This window comes from Centruroides sculpturatus, unplaced genomic scaffold, assembly GCF_000671375.1.
Source record: "Centruroides sculpturatus isolate CEXI.00-Female unplaced genomic scaffold, Cexi_2.0 scaffold971, whole genome shotgun sequence".
NCBI lineage: Eukaryota > Metazoa > Arthropoda > Arachnida > Scorpiones > Buthidae > Centruroides > Centruroides sculpturatus.
The window spans coordinates 11,276-28,202 of record NW_019385102.1 but is presented as its reverse complement, the minus strand read 5'-3'; the positions used below and the strand labels follow the sequence as shown (position 1 = coordinate 28,202).

The 16,927-nt window shown below is 31.1% G+C and overlaps 1 protein-coding gene across 4 annotated transcripts in view; it reads right to left on the bottom strand.

Moving 5' to 3' along the window:
* Positions 1–11,705, bottom strand: part of LOC111634715 — a 187,109-nt gene extending 175,404 nt beyond the window's left edge. For all 4 annotated transcript variants that reach the window (XR_002758268.1, XM_023379554.1, XM_023379555.1 and 1 more), the window contains exons 1-2: positions 11,470–11,705; positions 8,801–10,222 (exon numbers count right to left, since the gene is read on the bottom strand). Coding sequence is in view for 3 of the 4 variants with exons in the window: in XM_023379554.1 (XP_023235322.1) it covers positions 8,801–10,222; positions 11,470–11,652 (1,605 nt within the window). In the remaining variant the exon portion in view is untranslated. The remainder of the gene's footprint in view (positions 1–8,800; positions 10,223–11,469) is intronic.
* Positions 11,706–16,927: the final 5,222 nt, after the last annotated feature.

The following is a 16,927-nucleotide window of genomic DNA, read 5'->3' as shown; positions in this document are numbered from 1 at the left end:
AAGTATTAATCTTGTCTTTTTCAAATAAAAGATAAAACATCGTCACAATTCCGAAATTCGATTTTTAATCATATTCTTAATTTATTTCATTTAAAATATACGCTCTCCACCTCAAATTAGTAGTGTCTTGCCCCCTTACGTTATACTTTTCCCGATAACAACAAAAACGTGATATTTCAAAGGACAATTTTCGAATTGAAATAACGTAACTTCTAGTAGAAACTGGAAGTTCTTGTACAGTTATTCGGGGCCTTCTACCCCTAATCTTTCTATATCTTGTGTCGATTTTAATTTATCTAATTCCATTCTCGAGAATAAGTATGGACAGACAGAAAGGACGACAGCGAAAATTCGATTATGATTAAAAAAATCCTCCAGTATATGGAAGGAATGAATCGAAAGACATTAAAAAGTTGTATAATTATAAAATCTTTCTCTTCTAATGAAATTTATTCGTATAAATTCTAAATGTGTCCACCGAATTATCATAGAAGAGGGCTGTAAGAATATACTACAAAGTGAAAATGAATGGAATAAATTTCTGCCGTGAATTAAGATATATTATTATACGAACAATTATTCATGGAAATTACTTGTAATCATTTAATAAATTAAATAAATAAAAAAATTGAGTTTTTAAAATAAAAATGTTAAACGTTTGTACGAAATAATTTATCATTTTACGTAACTTACAATAGATTTAAATTATCCGGTGAAAATTTCAGTAGAAATGACACTACACGAATGTAAAATTATTTCTGCTTGATTTACACCGGAGATAACCGAACGAGTCGTCGTTAATTATAATTAAGCTTTATAACTTTTCTCGAAATATTTAAATAGTTTAACATCTCGTCTAAGTAATTTACTAATGGTAGCACGGTTTCGGTTATGTAATTAGCCCGTAAGTTTAAGTGATGAATGAGTAAAAACGACTTTTGTAATGATTAAAACAATTAAATACATCATTGGTAAATTCTTCGATACTTCTATAATTTACCACGATACGTTCGCGTACTTTAAGTACGAACTAGAATTTCGATTAGACTAAGGGTGGACCAAAATTTAGTTAACTTTTGTAAAGTCCAAATTGCTACTTTATTACTTACTACAAACTGTTTAAAAACTGTTTTCCTTTCTTCTTACAAAACACTGTTAACTGATTTTCGGGCCTCCCTATTTATGAATAAATTGTTGAAGTAATAGAGAGGTTGCGGCCGACGTTTCCTGTAAGCCTAGAAGTTTGACAATGACGTTTGGAACGTCGAGCATGACGTTCCAAACGTCATTGTCAAACTTCTAGACTTACAGGAAGGCGGCACTAAACGTCCGACGTACACGTTTTTGCGTCGAAAACGTCTGCCGCAACCTCTGTAATTAAATGAGCAAATTTCATGTCCAAAATACGAATATTTACATCGTTCAAGTGCTTTCTATGTACAATATTAGAGAGGTTGCGGCCGAAGTTTTCATCTGAACGTGAACGTCGAACGTCGAGCGATGTTTAAGATAGCAGCACTCGACGTTCGACGTTCACGTTTTCCAGATGAAAACTTCGGCCGCAACCTGGCTAATATAAACAATCATTAAACGTTGTAAATACTTTTATATCGAGAACTTAACGGATAAAATATGAAATGTAAACTTTAACGACGATATTCTTTAAATAAATAAATATTGAAAAAGTACATTAAATTAACCATTGTTGTTTTTTTTTAAACAATAAAAGGAGCGAATCTTTTGTAAAATTTTTACAAAAGCTTCCCTCCTTAAGATTGTCATTAATAATCAATGCATGACCAAAACCATTAGCACGGATAATCAAGAATGTAGTTATCTTAAACACTTTCTACAATGTCAAAGGGTCATTACTAACTTCTTCATAAGCGCTTGTTAATCAATACAGAGTCGTTTGTAAATCTCTTAACAAAGAATATTTATTTATTTCTTTTTTATTACAAACACCGAAAAAAATTTTGATAAAAATCTATTATTCAAATTTTTTGATTGATTATATTTAAATTGCGAAAATGTGCAAAATTTAATAGAATATTTAACTATTATTATTATTTAATTAATTAAGAAAATAAAATTATTTACGGAGTAAATTTCTCGTTAGACCGGGTTTGGGAGTGGCAAAAACTCAAAATAATAATAATAATAATAATAATTTTATGTAGAAACAATCAGTAAATAAATTAGTTAAATAAATGTGTGAAGTCATCATCATCGTCTATGACGTCAATAAAATTCGAAATACGATTTTAGTACGTCACCAAAACGGATTCCATAACACCGTGATGAATCGATTAATATACGACCTCAAAGAATAGTTCCAAGGAGACGGGTATAAAAAATTTATATTCATTCTTTAAGAAAAATTTAATAAAGAAAGAAGAAATTTATTTTGTTTTTTTTTATTTTTATTTTACTTTTCTGGCTATTATAACAAAGGAAAGTATTGGAATATTTGATCCTACGGGATTTTGCAAATCTCCACGTTTTCGGAGTTCTTGAACCCAAAATAGTAAAAAGAATCCGTGGATGCGCGTGTGTTGGCGTGTATTTCGTTTAATATCTCAGAATGGGGTAAAGATTAACATACGGAATTTGCATAGTAACTTGTATAAAAGGGGTATTGATGCAATTAAATTTTGGTGGTTAAAGATCGATCGAATAAGAGCTAGAGAAAGGTCATATCGGTCGGATTTAATGGATATTTTAAGTCTTGAGTCTTATTATTAACAAAGAAATAGTCCGTGTATATCATATGTTTAAGAAAGACAAATGAGGCTCGCTTTACTTTCGACCCCACGCAAGCTTTTCGCGTTTTATCACATATTTAAGTTAATATAAATAATCCTAAATGAAATTTTTTGTATAAATAGTCCTATATCGCTAGTAATTTCTCTTAATAAAAATTATCTTTAAAAAAATCGCAACAGGTTAAGGTGATCGTAATAAAAGGTACGCTTATTCTACTCTTGTCTACAGGGACATGTCTAAAATCAACCAAATTTTGCACGCTGACGTTTCCGAACACCACGAAGAGTTATCCAAATTAGTTCAAAATGCACCACTGGGGGACTTACGGCGCTGCATGCGGCGAAGAAACCTTTTTTTGGCTACAATTCGAAAACAATTTTACACCAATAAATTCCCACTGTCTGTGTATGTCCTTCCTTAATGTCAAGAACGGTGTCGGCTAGACGAAAGCCGAAGCCAAATATAGACAGAAGGCACCGATTAAAACTTACGATTTTAAATAAAAGTTACGTTATTTCAATTAGAAAATTTTCTCTAACATAGATGTAACACGACTCTGCTGTTATCACGAAAAGTATGATTTACAGGGGCAAATTACTACTAATTTGAGGTGGAGAGCGTATGTTTTAAATGAAATAAATTAAAAATATGATTTAAAAATTACTCGTTCTTTTCGTCAAAGGTTCCATTTAGTTTTAAGTAATGAAATTCTTCAATGTAAACAAAACAATTTTTCCATTGCTCTTGCAATTATTTATATCATTAAAGTTAAGGTTTTGAGATTAATTTTTAGTAGAAGAAATGAAGTCTTATAGATGAAATACTACTCTGAAATATTGTGATACTTGTTTTCTATTTATTTTTATCAAAAGCCAAAGAGAAATTTGTTGTTGTCTCTTTTTTTTTTATATACACGTTTCACAATTTCTTGGTATTTATTACAATCTTTTGACATGGCTTTCCTATCTTTTAATCTCATTTTGTGAAGAATTTCAAGTCCCAGTCGTATTCTGATTTCTTTTACTCTCTTTTTTTCGTAAAGATCCTTGAGAATAGAAAGGGGTGAAAGAAATCAAACGAGGTGTAGAAAAATCCACGAGATGAAAAGATGCAACTAATGAAGCCTGACAATAAAAAAGACGAATAAAACCAATATCGACAATTGTGCAGTGTGAAACAAAACAATAAAAAAAAATAATAATAATTCCATAAATAATATTTATTCCTTCTGCATTAATTATATATAAAAGTTATTTTTAATTTAACATTTAATTGTAGAAATTTAATATTATTAAATGAAAGTTAATGAGTATTAACATGTAAATTTAATAGAATATATAAAACAATTGAAAATTTTAAAGATAAAATCTTCCTATAATATTTATAAATAATCTAAAATACAGTAAAAACAAAGTATTTTGAATTGTTAAAGATTTCTTTTCGTGGTTCTCCTCTACGTCAATAGAAAATTTCTCCGAAATATTAAGATTAAAACAAAGAGAATGAATTAAAAAGAAACTAAGGTAAATCAATATACTTTTTTTCTTAAATAAATTAATAAAAAATAAATATAAATACGTATCTTCTGCAAGAAATGTACTAAAATCATCAAAAATTTCACGTAAATCTACTACTAATTAACAGAATATTTATATATTAACTATAATATGACACGTAATTACTTTATCAATATCTATAACACAGACTCAAATATGATTGCGAATAAGAAAAAGGCCATTAAAATTAAATTGAATATAATAACGACGAAGCGTGGTGTATAGAAGTATACGGATAAATAAAAAACAAATGATTATTTACTAATGTAATATATATTACCCTACAGTAATGGGTTATTCCGAACCTTTACGAAGACGTAGAAAGGAATATTGATATAATATTTAAATGAATTCTTTGTTTTCCTGCAATCAATCATCCGAAAGAGTGCGAGTGAAGATCGACATCTTCGAGTTGTTAGACTTCATTTGTAGAGTCTTTTCGAAAAATTTATCGAATTCTCAGGCTCTATCGAAACGTTGCATAATTTTTTAGATAAAATCGACCACTTCCTAAATCATTTTTAAAAGATTTCTTTACGTTTAAGACACTACAAACTAGTGAATTGACAGTTTTCTTCTCATTATTTCCTTCAGATATTTTTTAAAACTAATTTTAACGTTACGTTGAAAGACAATTCCCAGTCGACCCCCCTATAACACTGTTAATAATTCTGTTTTATATGAATTCCATGTTGTACGAATCACTTAGATTTTACAAATACGTGTGCCAGGCTGTGAACGACTCATATATTTGTAAAATCTAAGTGACTCGTACAACATGGAATTCATATAAAACGGAATTATCAACAGTGTTATAGGGGGGTCGACTTGTATTTTAATTTAAAAAAAAAAACAATATTAACGTATCATATTATTAACTACTATAAATAATGCAAAGTAAATAATTAAATTAAACAGTTTTATATAATACGAAATGGGTATTTTATAGTAATACGGTACGTTGTAGGTTAATAATTTGATAAAAAGTCCGAAAGATTCGGTTCCTATTTAGTCCATTAAACAACTTTATTTTTCGTTTAGACGTTCGATTTATACATTAAACAATTATTTATTTTTACTTTTCCGGATGTTATATATAACAGAGCGATCGGCCAATAAATGACCACGAAAATTTCACATTTTTTGACTCGGAGTAGCTTTAAACGTCGAGAAATGCAAAAAAAATAGGGGTTTCCTCCGACAAAAATAAATGAATTGAAAGTTTTTCTATTATTGGGAATTCTTTTAATCCTTTTCGTGTCCATTGTCATTGGAGAACGATATTTTTCAAAATTAAAATTATTTAGTTCAACAATGGCTCAAGAAGGTCGACACAACTAGCTGTATTATCGGCTGAACAGAATTAGAAGATATTGGAAGTAAATTAAATAATGTTTTACTCTTTAAAATTGTATTTATGTGAGGATAGTTTCCTTTTTCTGTCTGTAATAAATAATCTCACGTAATCTCACTGCGAAAAACAGCTGAATAAACTTGGCTGACCTCGGGAGGCATCCAACCAAGTGCTCCAGGCCCTTTTTGTGGCGCCGGTTTTGCACATCTTGTAGGTACAAGAAAAATAAGACCTAAAATCCCTCCTAAATCCATAAAAATTAAAGTAAATTACGTTCTATATTTAGAATATACGAAACATATGTTTAATTTTATTATTTTATCGGGCCGCAAGCCGAATAAAGTAACATTTGACCCGAAAGTTTCATCATCAATTTAGATAGTTCAGTTATATCCGTATCAATTCATGATTCGTTTAAAGAAACAAAGTTAGTTTTATTAAAATTATGTTAGAAATTTCATTCTAATTAGATTAATAGCCGTTTCATTAACAAGAATCTAAAAAAACACTTAAATTTTTTTCAAAATCCAAGTCTAAAGTCAAAGAGAATTGGTAGTGTCTTACCCCTGTACATCACACTTTTCCTTTATAGCGTTAGGAATTAATCTAATTCCTTTGGGGAAAAGTTTTGTTAATTAAATTCACAATTCGTATATAGTTAATCGGGGTCTCATACCCCTAATCTTTCCACCTATCTAACACCGTTCTCGAGATTAAGGAAAGACAGTGTGGGAATTCACGTCTACAATTTTTTCAAATTTCAGCTCAATTACTTAATGGTTCCTCCGTAAATAAGTTATATATATATATAGTATATATTTTGTAAGTGTATACAATTTATTTCCATTAAGATCGGGTGTAGAGATGAAAGCATTAAGTTGAATGATGGTTGAAAATCTGTTAATCAGAAAGAGGAGATGATATCGCAATAGTCACTACGCCGGATGAATCTATTGATAATCCGAACAGAAAGCAATTGATCGGTTTGTTTTCGTCATAGGAGCAATCAAACAATCCCAAGAAAGATTAGTTTTGTTATCTATGATTTATTTTCTCTTTCATTCGATAGATAAATAAATAAATAAAATTTTATTAATGTTAGATAAATGCATCGTTTCTAATGGTTATTTCTAGTGTAATGCGACAACGTTGATAATTACACTCATCTCGTGCATTAATTTTCGACTCCCCTATAACACTGTTGATTATTCCGTTTTATATGAATTCCATGTTGTACGAGTCACTTAGATTTTACAAATACGTGAGCCGTTCACAGCCCGGCACACGTATTTGTAAAATATAAGTGACTCGTACAACATGAAATTCATATAAAACGAAATAATTGCAGTGTTGTACGTACTGTACGTCTCCACTGCATTATAAAGCAACAATGGCCAAGCTTATAAGACTTTTTACGATAGCTTTAGGGCTCCTCTTTTACACTACGTACGGTACGCACAGTATATTTTTTTGGGTTAAAATTTGAAAAAATTGTAGACTCGTAAATTCCCACTTTCGTCCGTCCGTCCGTCTGTCTGTCTTTTCTTAATTAAGTTTTAAAATTTTACAAGGTTTCGAGTGAAAGAGAATCATTTGTAGAAGTTGATGAAATGGTGGCACCGGCTGGTGCACCACCGTCTTATATCCAGAAGAATAAAGATCGACTGGGAATCGATTCTGGTATTCTTGGTAAACCCGGATGAATGCCTCTCGATTGCCAACTTTATCGCTCATTTGAACAAGTTATATTACAAATATAATTATTTATCTTTCTTTTTAACCAACGAATCGATTTACTGTGACATTAGTTCATTATTGACTAACTCTTCGGTTACTGCAGTATCATTAATTGTTCCTTGTTTTTTTAAAATTTTGAGTAACTAATAAATAAAACAATTTGAATAACATAGAAAATGACCACAAAAAAATCCGGGAGATTTTTCTCTATATACGGATGTTAGTTTGTGTATATGTATGTATGTGGCACGATTTTATTCAGTCTTTGAAGCTCAATAACTCCTGTGCTTTTAGTCGAAATTTTCTAAAATATTGCAGGAAGGATTGTGTATTAGGGGATAAATTTTGGGTGAATAAAAGTTCAGGATATGGGGAGATAAAGGGGTCGTGTCATATCTCCAGTAGGTTCGAACTTATTGACGATTTTACTGGTTATTAGCATTTACAATTTTTATAAAACCCACCCCTATCCTCAAAATTAAGCTTTCTGTAATTATATAATAATTACAAATATTAAAAAAATTTTAAAATAAAATATGATAACAGATGGCGCCACCAAACGTTGCCGAGAAAGTTAAGCAACTCGTTGCTAGATTTTTAAAAATTATACCTTTCATATTGTAAGAAGATTTTGTATGTAAAATTCCTTAAAAATTATTAAAATATTTATTTTTAAAAGGTGCATTACGAGAATTAAATTGCCACACCTTGTATTTATTGATTGACTTGTGCCAAAATTAATCTGTTATTTATTTTTTTATAATTTATTGTTATGTATGAGAATACACATAAACGTTTGAATAAACAAGGAAATATTTTTAAACCGTTACAACTTAAATGGCTTTACGACTACGACCTTACATAAAGGGTCGTCCATTAATTACGTGTACAGTTTAAGGAAGGGCGAGGGTTGTAAATTGTACGTCATTCTACACAACACGGAGGAAACGATCAAAAGTGGCTGAAAAAAAAAGGTACACGTAATTAATGGACGACTCCATAAACCAGATGTTTGTTGGAAAATTGAAAAAATTTAATCAATTCATTTAAAGAAACAGCTTTAAGTAGTTGATTATAGTAAACGTTTCTTAAGAAAGAGATAACAAATTACAATATAAATAACACGGCCAGCAGATAACAGGCTTAGACACCGATAATACGCCCAAGGAAGGAAATGAGACCGAGAACCTCAGTCAATTAACGTCGATGACAGTATCCATAACACGTGACTAATAGCTTTTTTCGTAAAGACAACCCCAACAAAAAGATATAACACAGGCTACTGTGTTTGTTTGTTATACAATTAAATGTGGCAATAAGCGTAGACTGTTCACTCGTTGATATTATTTGAATAATAAAGAAAATAAGAGCAAATAAGGCAACTTACCTTGTCTTCGTCCCCGCTTTGAATGCTCTTGTTGCTATGGCGACTGTGAAGAGACTCGGCGTGTGACGAACACGAAATGCCTTCGGGCGAGACTCGATTCATATCGTCGACCGAAAGAAAGTCTCTCTTCCTAGAGGGTGTTTGACGCTGCTGTAGCTTTTGATCCGGTGGTACGGCTTGGAATCTTTTCAATATGTTGCTACGAAAATTAGAACCAAAAAGAAATCCGTCTTCGGCCGCCACCATTTGTGGAGCCGGCGTGGAAGGTGCAACCACAGAAGGAGGAGCACTCTGAGGAGGAACGAGCCAAGAGAGCGCATCGTCAATGAGAGAAATCTGATATTTTTTTAAATCTTGGTCGACCATATCACAGGCCGTAACTCCTTGACGATTACAAATTGCAAGACGTCCACCGCTTTCTAATATATGACGCACGCATTGCCAAGGGATCCTCGACTGACAAGCGGCTAAGTGCAAAGGCGTAACTCCGTGTTGATCTTGGACATTAGGTATTGCTCCATATTTTAGTAACAAATGTACCATAATATCGTTACCGAGAGCCACGGCTAGATATATAGGAGGAAGTAAATATAATGTATCTCTAATATACTCTTCGTCGTAACTCACTTGTCGACCGTCCATACCGGTATAAATAGTTTTTAGAGATGGTTGCAAGTCCGTATTAATGGTGATGTAATGTCTGGGAGGAGTTACGGCTATCGGAGAACAACTATCGTTACTAAGATCACTATTATTACTAGGACTAGAAGCGACTAGAAATTTAGCAGTGCCCGGACTTAAAAGATGGCTCGGTCGTCGACACCTTTCGGGGCAACTATCTTCCGATGTGGCAGAATAACTCTCTCTTCTCCAAGGATCGCCGGTTTCTATGGGCACTCCGCCTTCGTTGGGATCTACACCGTATTTTAATAATATCCTAGCCACGTCCACCGAGTTGTGTTCGATGGCCAGGTGTAGAGCGTTAGAAAAAATCGGTGGTGATTCCTGATCGGTGGACATGCTTTCTCTCCTGTCCAGTCGATCCAAAAGCGTTTGACTCTTCCTTAACAGGATCTCCACATCCTGACTGACGCAATGACTGTGAGATCCACAACTGGATTTATCTAACAAACTACCGTGTAAATTGACGGGAAACCTCCCGTGGTGTATTTCCAGCATTCTTCGAACGAACGCCGGATCGTTGTGTCTAATGGCTCTTTCCAACTGTTCTGCCTCGAAAGACAGATCGTTAATGCTAGACGTCAGGCTACCACCCGAAGGCATTGCTCCGGGTGACGTAAGAGAGTTATAAGAGGTGCTACAAGGAAGCACCTCTTCACCCCTGATACCAGTGGGCGAGTGGCTTCGATGTCGCGACGACCTCCGACTTCGACCGTAAACATATTCCGAATCCGGGTACACCTAACACGACAAAAACACAATAATTATATTCTATATTAATTATAATTATTTATTAAATACAAACTTATTTAAACGTAGTTAAAGTTTGAAAATTGTCAGGGAGAAAAGCGGTCGATGATCAAATGGGAAGTAGTAATACACGACCTTCAGACGTCCTTCAGACATTTGTGGCTTATAGACTCAGTCGAATAAAAACCCCTTCTATAAATACATCCTTACGTATTAAATGTAAACAAATAATTAAATTGACCATTTAAGATTTTAATTCCACGGAATACGATTCCAATTTAAATTCATCATTAAAACAAAACTAGTGATATTTTAATCACTCTACCTAGTCAATTATATCCCATTAAATGAGCTAATTGCAATTATATAATTTATTTATTGATTAGATATTCGGGTTGGATTAAAAAAAAAAGAAAAGATTAAGTAAATTACAGGAGATTGAATTTACCATTCACAATCTCCAAAGAAAAATAACAAATAAGAGAATAATTATTTAAAAAATTGAAATAATAATACCAAATAAATGTTTAAATTGAAGACTAAGCAACGTAAAAAAGAAATCTAAATTCTAATTTACAAATTATCAAGCCATAATAACGTTTTCTGATTGATGATTTAATGGATTTTTTTTTAATTTTTTGGATACATTTCTGACAAAACATGTAATTCCAGTAAAGAAAAAATACGATAAATGATAACGAAGATAATATTAAAGATATCATTCACCTTCATAAGTATGGTAAGTAAATGGAGTCAATAATATCTCGTATCTCTTTCGAATGTCAACATTCGCTTAAATTTTCTTTGTACATTAATTATAATTTACGTTTATAATAATATAAAGAAAAATGTACATTCTTTTATACGTGAAAAATGTCTTTAAAAACTCGAGAAACACGTATAATTTCAATTTTCCTAATAAGATTGCCGTTATGGGAGATACGAAGAAATTAGATTAATGACTGTATGTAAAGTTTTGATTATATTTTAGGTAATGTAATTACATTTAAGGCAGGGGAGCCCATTATGGTTCATTAAGTTTGGACTATTATTTTGACCAATTCCAATTTTTTTTTTTTCCTCCAGTTTGGAAAGGATGATTGAAAAAGACGGATCTTTTTCAATTATCTTTTCGGTTTACCACCCGATCGTCCTTTTTTTTCAATCGGTCTTACTGGTATGTATTTATACTGGATCCTGCCTTAATATTAATTATCTTTGATAAGAATGGTATTTACCTTTGGAGGTCGTACTCCGAAATTTCCCAAATCACTCTGTAAACCGAATGGATAAACCTGTTGCTGCTGCAAATTTAATGGTGGAGACGAGGTCGACGGACATTCGCTGGGTCTTCCCCAAACGTTCATGGACATGGCAAGGTCAGGAGCGATGCCAAATAACAAATTGCCAGCCCACTTCATGACGTGGGCGGCCAAGAAATATTTCTGATTTTTGATTCATTTTTTCGGTATTCAAATCTAAAAAAATATATATATAATTANTTTAAAAAATTGAAATAATAATACCAAATAAATGTTTAAATTGAAGACTAAGCAACGTAAAAAAGAAATCTAAATTCTAATTTACAAATTATCAAGCCATAATAACGTTTTCTGATTGATGATTTAATGGATTTTTTTTTAATTTTTTGGATACATTTCTGACAAAACATGTAATTCCAGTAAAGAAAAAATATGATAAATGATAACGAAGATAATATTAAAGATATCATTCACCTTCATAAGTATGGTAAGTAAATGGAGTCAATAATATCTCGTATCTCTTTCGAATGTCAACATTCGCTTAAATTTTCTTTGTACATTAATTATAATTTACGTTTATAATAATATAAAGAAAAATGTACATTCTTTTATACGTGAAAAATGTCTTTAAAAACTCGAGAAACACGTATAATTTCAATTTTCCTAATAAGATTGCCGTTATGGGAGATACGAAGAAATTAGATTAATGACTGTATGTAAAGTTTTGATTATATTTTAGGTAATGTAATTACATTTAAGGCAGGGGAGCCCATTATGGTTCATTAAGTTTGGACTATTATTTTGACCAATTCCAATTTTTTTTTTTTCCTCCAGTTTGGAAAGGATGATTGAAAAAGACGGATCTTTTTCAATTATCTTTTCGGTTTACCACCCGATCGTCCTTTTTTTTCAATCGGTCTTACTGGTATGTATTTATACTGGATCCTGCCTTAATATTAATTATCTTTGATAAGAATGGTATTTACCTTTGGAGGTCGTACTCCGAAATTTCCCAAATCACTCTGTAAACCGAATGGATAAACCTGTTGCTGCTGCAAATTTAATGGTGGAGACGAGGTCGACGGACATTCGCTGGGTCTTCCCCAAACGTTCATGGACATGGCAAGGTCAGGAGCGATGCCAAATAACAAATTGCCAGCCCACTTCATGACGTGGGCGGCCAAGAAATATTTCTGATTTTTGATTCATTTTTTCGGTATTCAAATCTAAAAAAATATATATATAATTATATTATCAATATATTATAATTTTAATAAAACAATATACATTTGTATTCAAATGATTGTACGTCTCTATAAAAGTAATCCAAAATGGGCAAGATGGGAGTAAGGAAAGAAGAAATTACATAAAGATCATATTAGAATTAAAAATATTTCGCTATGGACAACGAGAAAGACTTTTGTATAAAGGATTTTATTTTCACGTCGTATTTCATATAGAAGCCATTTGCATTTAGGAATGTTTACATCAAGTATAAATCCGGAGACGAAATAAAAAGACTATCTGCTGTATATTTTACTTTAAAATGTTTTTTTATGTTATCTTTATTTTTCATTTTGGAGTTTTAAAATGTCTTTGGGAATTCAATTCTGTTCGTACTTCTTAATATTCTCAATTTTTTTTCCTATGTCGATAGAAATATTTACCGTTCACTATTTTCGTTAAGAATTATACAAGATTAACTTTACGATATTTATAAATTTCGACATAAAAAATAATACCAAACGGGTATATTTTAAGAACGGTTAAAATCAGTTTACACGTAATTCGGTGACTCCTAATGCGAGTGAATCACGCGATTAAATCATGTATTTTAGAAACGTTCATTCTATATTTAACATTTGAGTAATATTATATATTATTTTTATAATTTACGAAATATTCCATTTAAAAATTAAATGTACAGTACATTGGCTTCATTAAATAAAAGTTATGCCGTATTAGTTATTTGAAATATTAAAATATAAACATAAATTATTTTATTGTGACATAGTCGCAATGCCGAGCTGCAATATTTATTCGTATTTTTTAAAAATTTATTTAATTTAAATTATATGCTCTCCACCTCAAATTAGTAGTCTTGCCCCTGTAAATCATACTTTTCCTGCCAGCGATAGAGTCGTGCTGGTCATCTAACTCTTTTCGGAGGAACATTTTTGAATTAAATTCACGTATAATAGTTAATTAGTTAAGTATGGAAAGATTAGGGGCAGGAGGGGGCCTCTTGCCCCTAATCTTTCCATATCCGTTCTCGTCTTTCGTGTAACTCCACTCTAGGATTTTATAGGTCTACAATTGTTTCAAATTACAATCCAATGACTTATTATAAAACTTTTTTTTAAAAAAATAAGTAAACTATTTTTCATTTACGCACTTACGAAACAGTAAACTACTTAAAACACTTGAAAATGTGTGGATTTTTACATAAAAGAGAATGTAATTAAAGAATTAAAAGCAGAAATTTTAGTTATTATCTTATAAAGAATGCCAATAATTTCGTACACATTTACACAATCCTCCACTGGTATTTTCCCGTTTATTTTTTTTAAAGGTATTATTCTTAATACGTTATTTATTTTTAGTACCGTACTCATAATTCTTTTTGCCAGCGTTCGTTTCGTGTCTTTCTTCGAGGATTTCTCTGTCAGTTTGTATTTTCTAACAGTGGTAAGAAGTATCCGGAAAACGCAAACTGACAGAAAAGAAGTTTACATCCGATAAATAAAGAGATCTTTCGAGTGTAAACGGAAACTGAGCAGATCCGAGTCCAGTCAATGTTGGTCGGAGGATAAAACGGCGATTAATTAATTATTCAGAAATGGAATTTCAAGAGACAAACAAAAAACGACGGAGTAAGGTTTGCCCAAGCTAAACAATGCAGGAGTTGCGAAATGGTCGTTTTGGTTTCGTTATCGATCGCCATCTTCGGTCCTACAACCTAAGAGTCGAAGTCGACGAGTTGCCATTGTTTGACTTACGACAATGACAAAAATAAGTACTCGTCTGCGAAGGATTAAAAATCAATATTTATTTAATCAACCCACTATTTATTTATTCTTTTTTATACTAAGAAATACTTCCTCGTCTTCAAAATGTATCGGCGTAAATTCCCTTCGAATGGTCAGAATAATTAAAAATAATAATTAAAACTTCCCCATATTTATATTTTAGTAATTTCCACAATTAATTCGGCAATTATAAGAGAGAGAAATAAAATTTTTCCATCGATAAATGATAGTAAAGTATGTAAACTAGCTACGTTATATCGCTGTAAATGTAAAAATTCTCACTTAATTTGATTGCTTTGTACGGTATCTCGAGATATAAGAAACTACTGCGTAAAGTCATCACTTTGAGCTGGTCTCTTCAGTGGTCACATTAGTAAGTTTCACTGTACTTACAATATATATATATTAAACATTCAGTATTGAAGTTTACAAACGAATATAATATCTATTCAATATAACGTTGAAATTGCTTTCTTTTTTTTTTATAACATAAAGGATTTTCTCAAGTTTCCTCTTATTCAAAATCAATGTTCTGAAGGTTCACAATACATTGTTACCAGCAAATTGGTTTACACTTGCAAGCTTTATCGTAAATAACCCACTTCGTATATTATTCTCGCTTTTAATACTGATACTTTGACTTGTAAATATTTATATTTGGCTTATAAATTATATATATATTATTGGACATTTTGCTTTCTAATTAACAATCACGGAATGAAAGACACGATATTAAACCATTGTCTCTTATAAATAATAAAAAAAATATTGATTGAAATACTTTAAAAAATGTTGAATATTCTGGTTATAGCTGTATTTATTCGTTTGTGAATTTTTTGTCTCTTTAATCCTTTTGGTAGACTATCTCACAGCAAAGGTTAATAAATTCTTTTATTAGTTTTCACATATGCATTTCGAACCGGTGTAACATTTCGGTTCCTCTTCAGTGTTCTCTAAGGGTTTTACACATTTCTTATTTCATACAGTTGGACCGTTACTTACTAAAACACCAGTACAAGGAGTAAAAAGTAATATGATGAAATTATCGCTTTTCTTTTGGTTTAATATGCTTTGAAAAACAATCAATATTTTTAGATTTGGGTTCGCAATAATTAAACATTTAGGTTTCTTTCTTTACAATATTGTAAATGCACAAATGTCAACTTACACAAAGTAACCTTTACAATCATTCTTTTAGTGTTAAGTATCACAAAACAAACTTTTTCATTTAAAAAATGAATAAAAAGTTTCCCTAAATATTGAATTTGTTAGAAATATAGATAAATTCTAAAATCTACTTGCATAAATGTCGTGTTTTTATCTGTAATACTTCATATTGGGTGTTTTATATCAGTCAGTCGATGAGCAAGTGAGACTCGAGTAGTTTTATTACTAAAGATTCTATCAAAAAACGATGCAAGACATTTATAACTTAGACTTTTGTTTGCTATTATTTCTTTTTTATCCAATAGATTTACAATAATAATAATAATAATAATTTATCCGTTCAATTCATTAGTCTATTCCTTCACATTTCGTCTCTTTCTGCGGATTTAATTTGCATTTGAATCTTATTTAAAGCGACTATTTATATTCCGTTGGAGTCATTTTCGTTGTCGTATTCGGAATAAATTTATCGCAACATTGTTCCGACTATCGAAGCATCTACGAGAATTCGTACAAAATTAAATACTTGTTGCAATATCAATGTTCAAAGTTAGATTTTTAACGAAGACGAAAGTAATGTCCTGATCTTTAATAGAAGCTGGCGATTGAAATATTTACTACATCTTGAGATTAAAATGACTATTCTTTAACACTACTTTTCTTGACTATCCTACCACTAGAAATATTAAACTAAGACTTTCTCGTTATTCTAGAATTATTACAAATTGTAATGCATTTATTTCGTTTTAGGTAATTATAACTGTAAGTGCGGAGAGGTTGCAATTAGGAATTATTCTTCCAGAATGGTCATTGTATGAGGTAAATTTAATTCTTCCGACTAGCTTGATTTTACAAATGATCAAAATAAGGACAACGTTGTTCGTGTTTCTATTTCAATTACCAAATCTCCATTAATCATAGTGAAAGTGTTTGATGCATTTAACCTCCATACATAATTTCACTCTTCCATGTAATAATTAACATTAACGTCCTTCTAACACGTCCTCGATGTTTCTCGTCAAACCAGTGAATTCCTTATCATTCTATCAAGAAATTCCGAATTTATATTATTATGCAATTCGTTTATGGATGGTAAATCATGAAATTTAGTAGTTTCTAGTGGTATTTTTCGGTGAGACTTCTTGCATAATTTTAAAATTAAAATATACTTGTACACGAGGCCGAATTTATTAAAAAAAAACTTAAATAAGATAAAGCATAATTCCTCGCTCATTAAA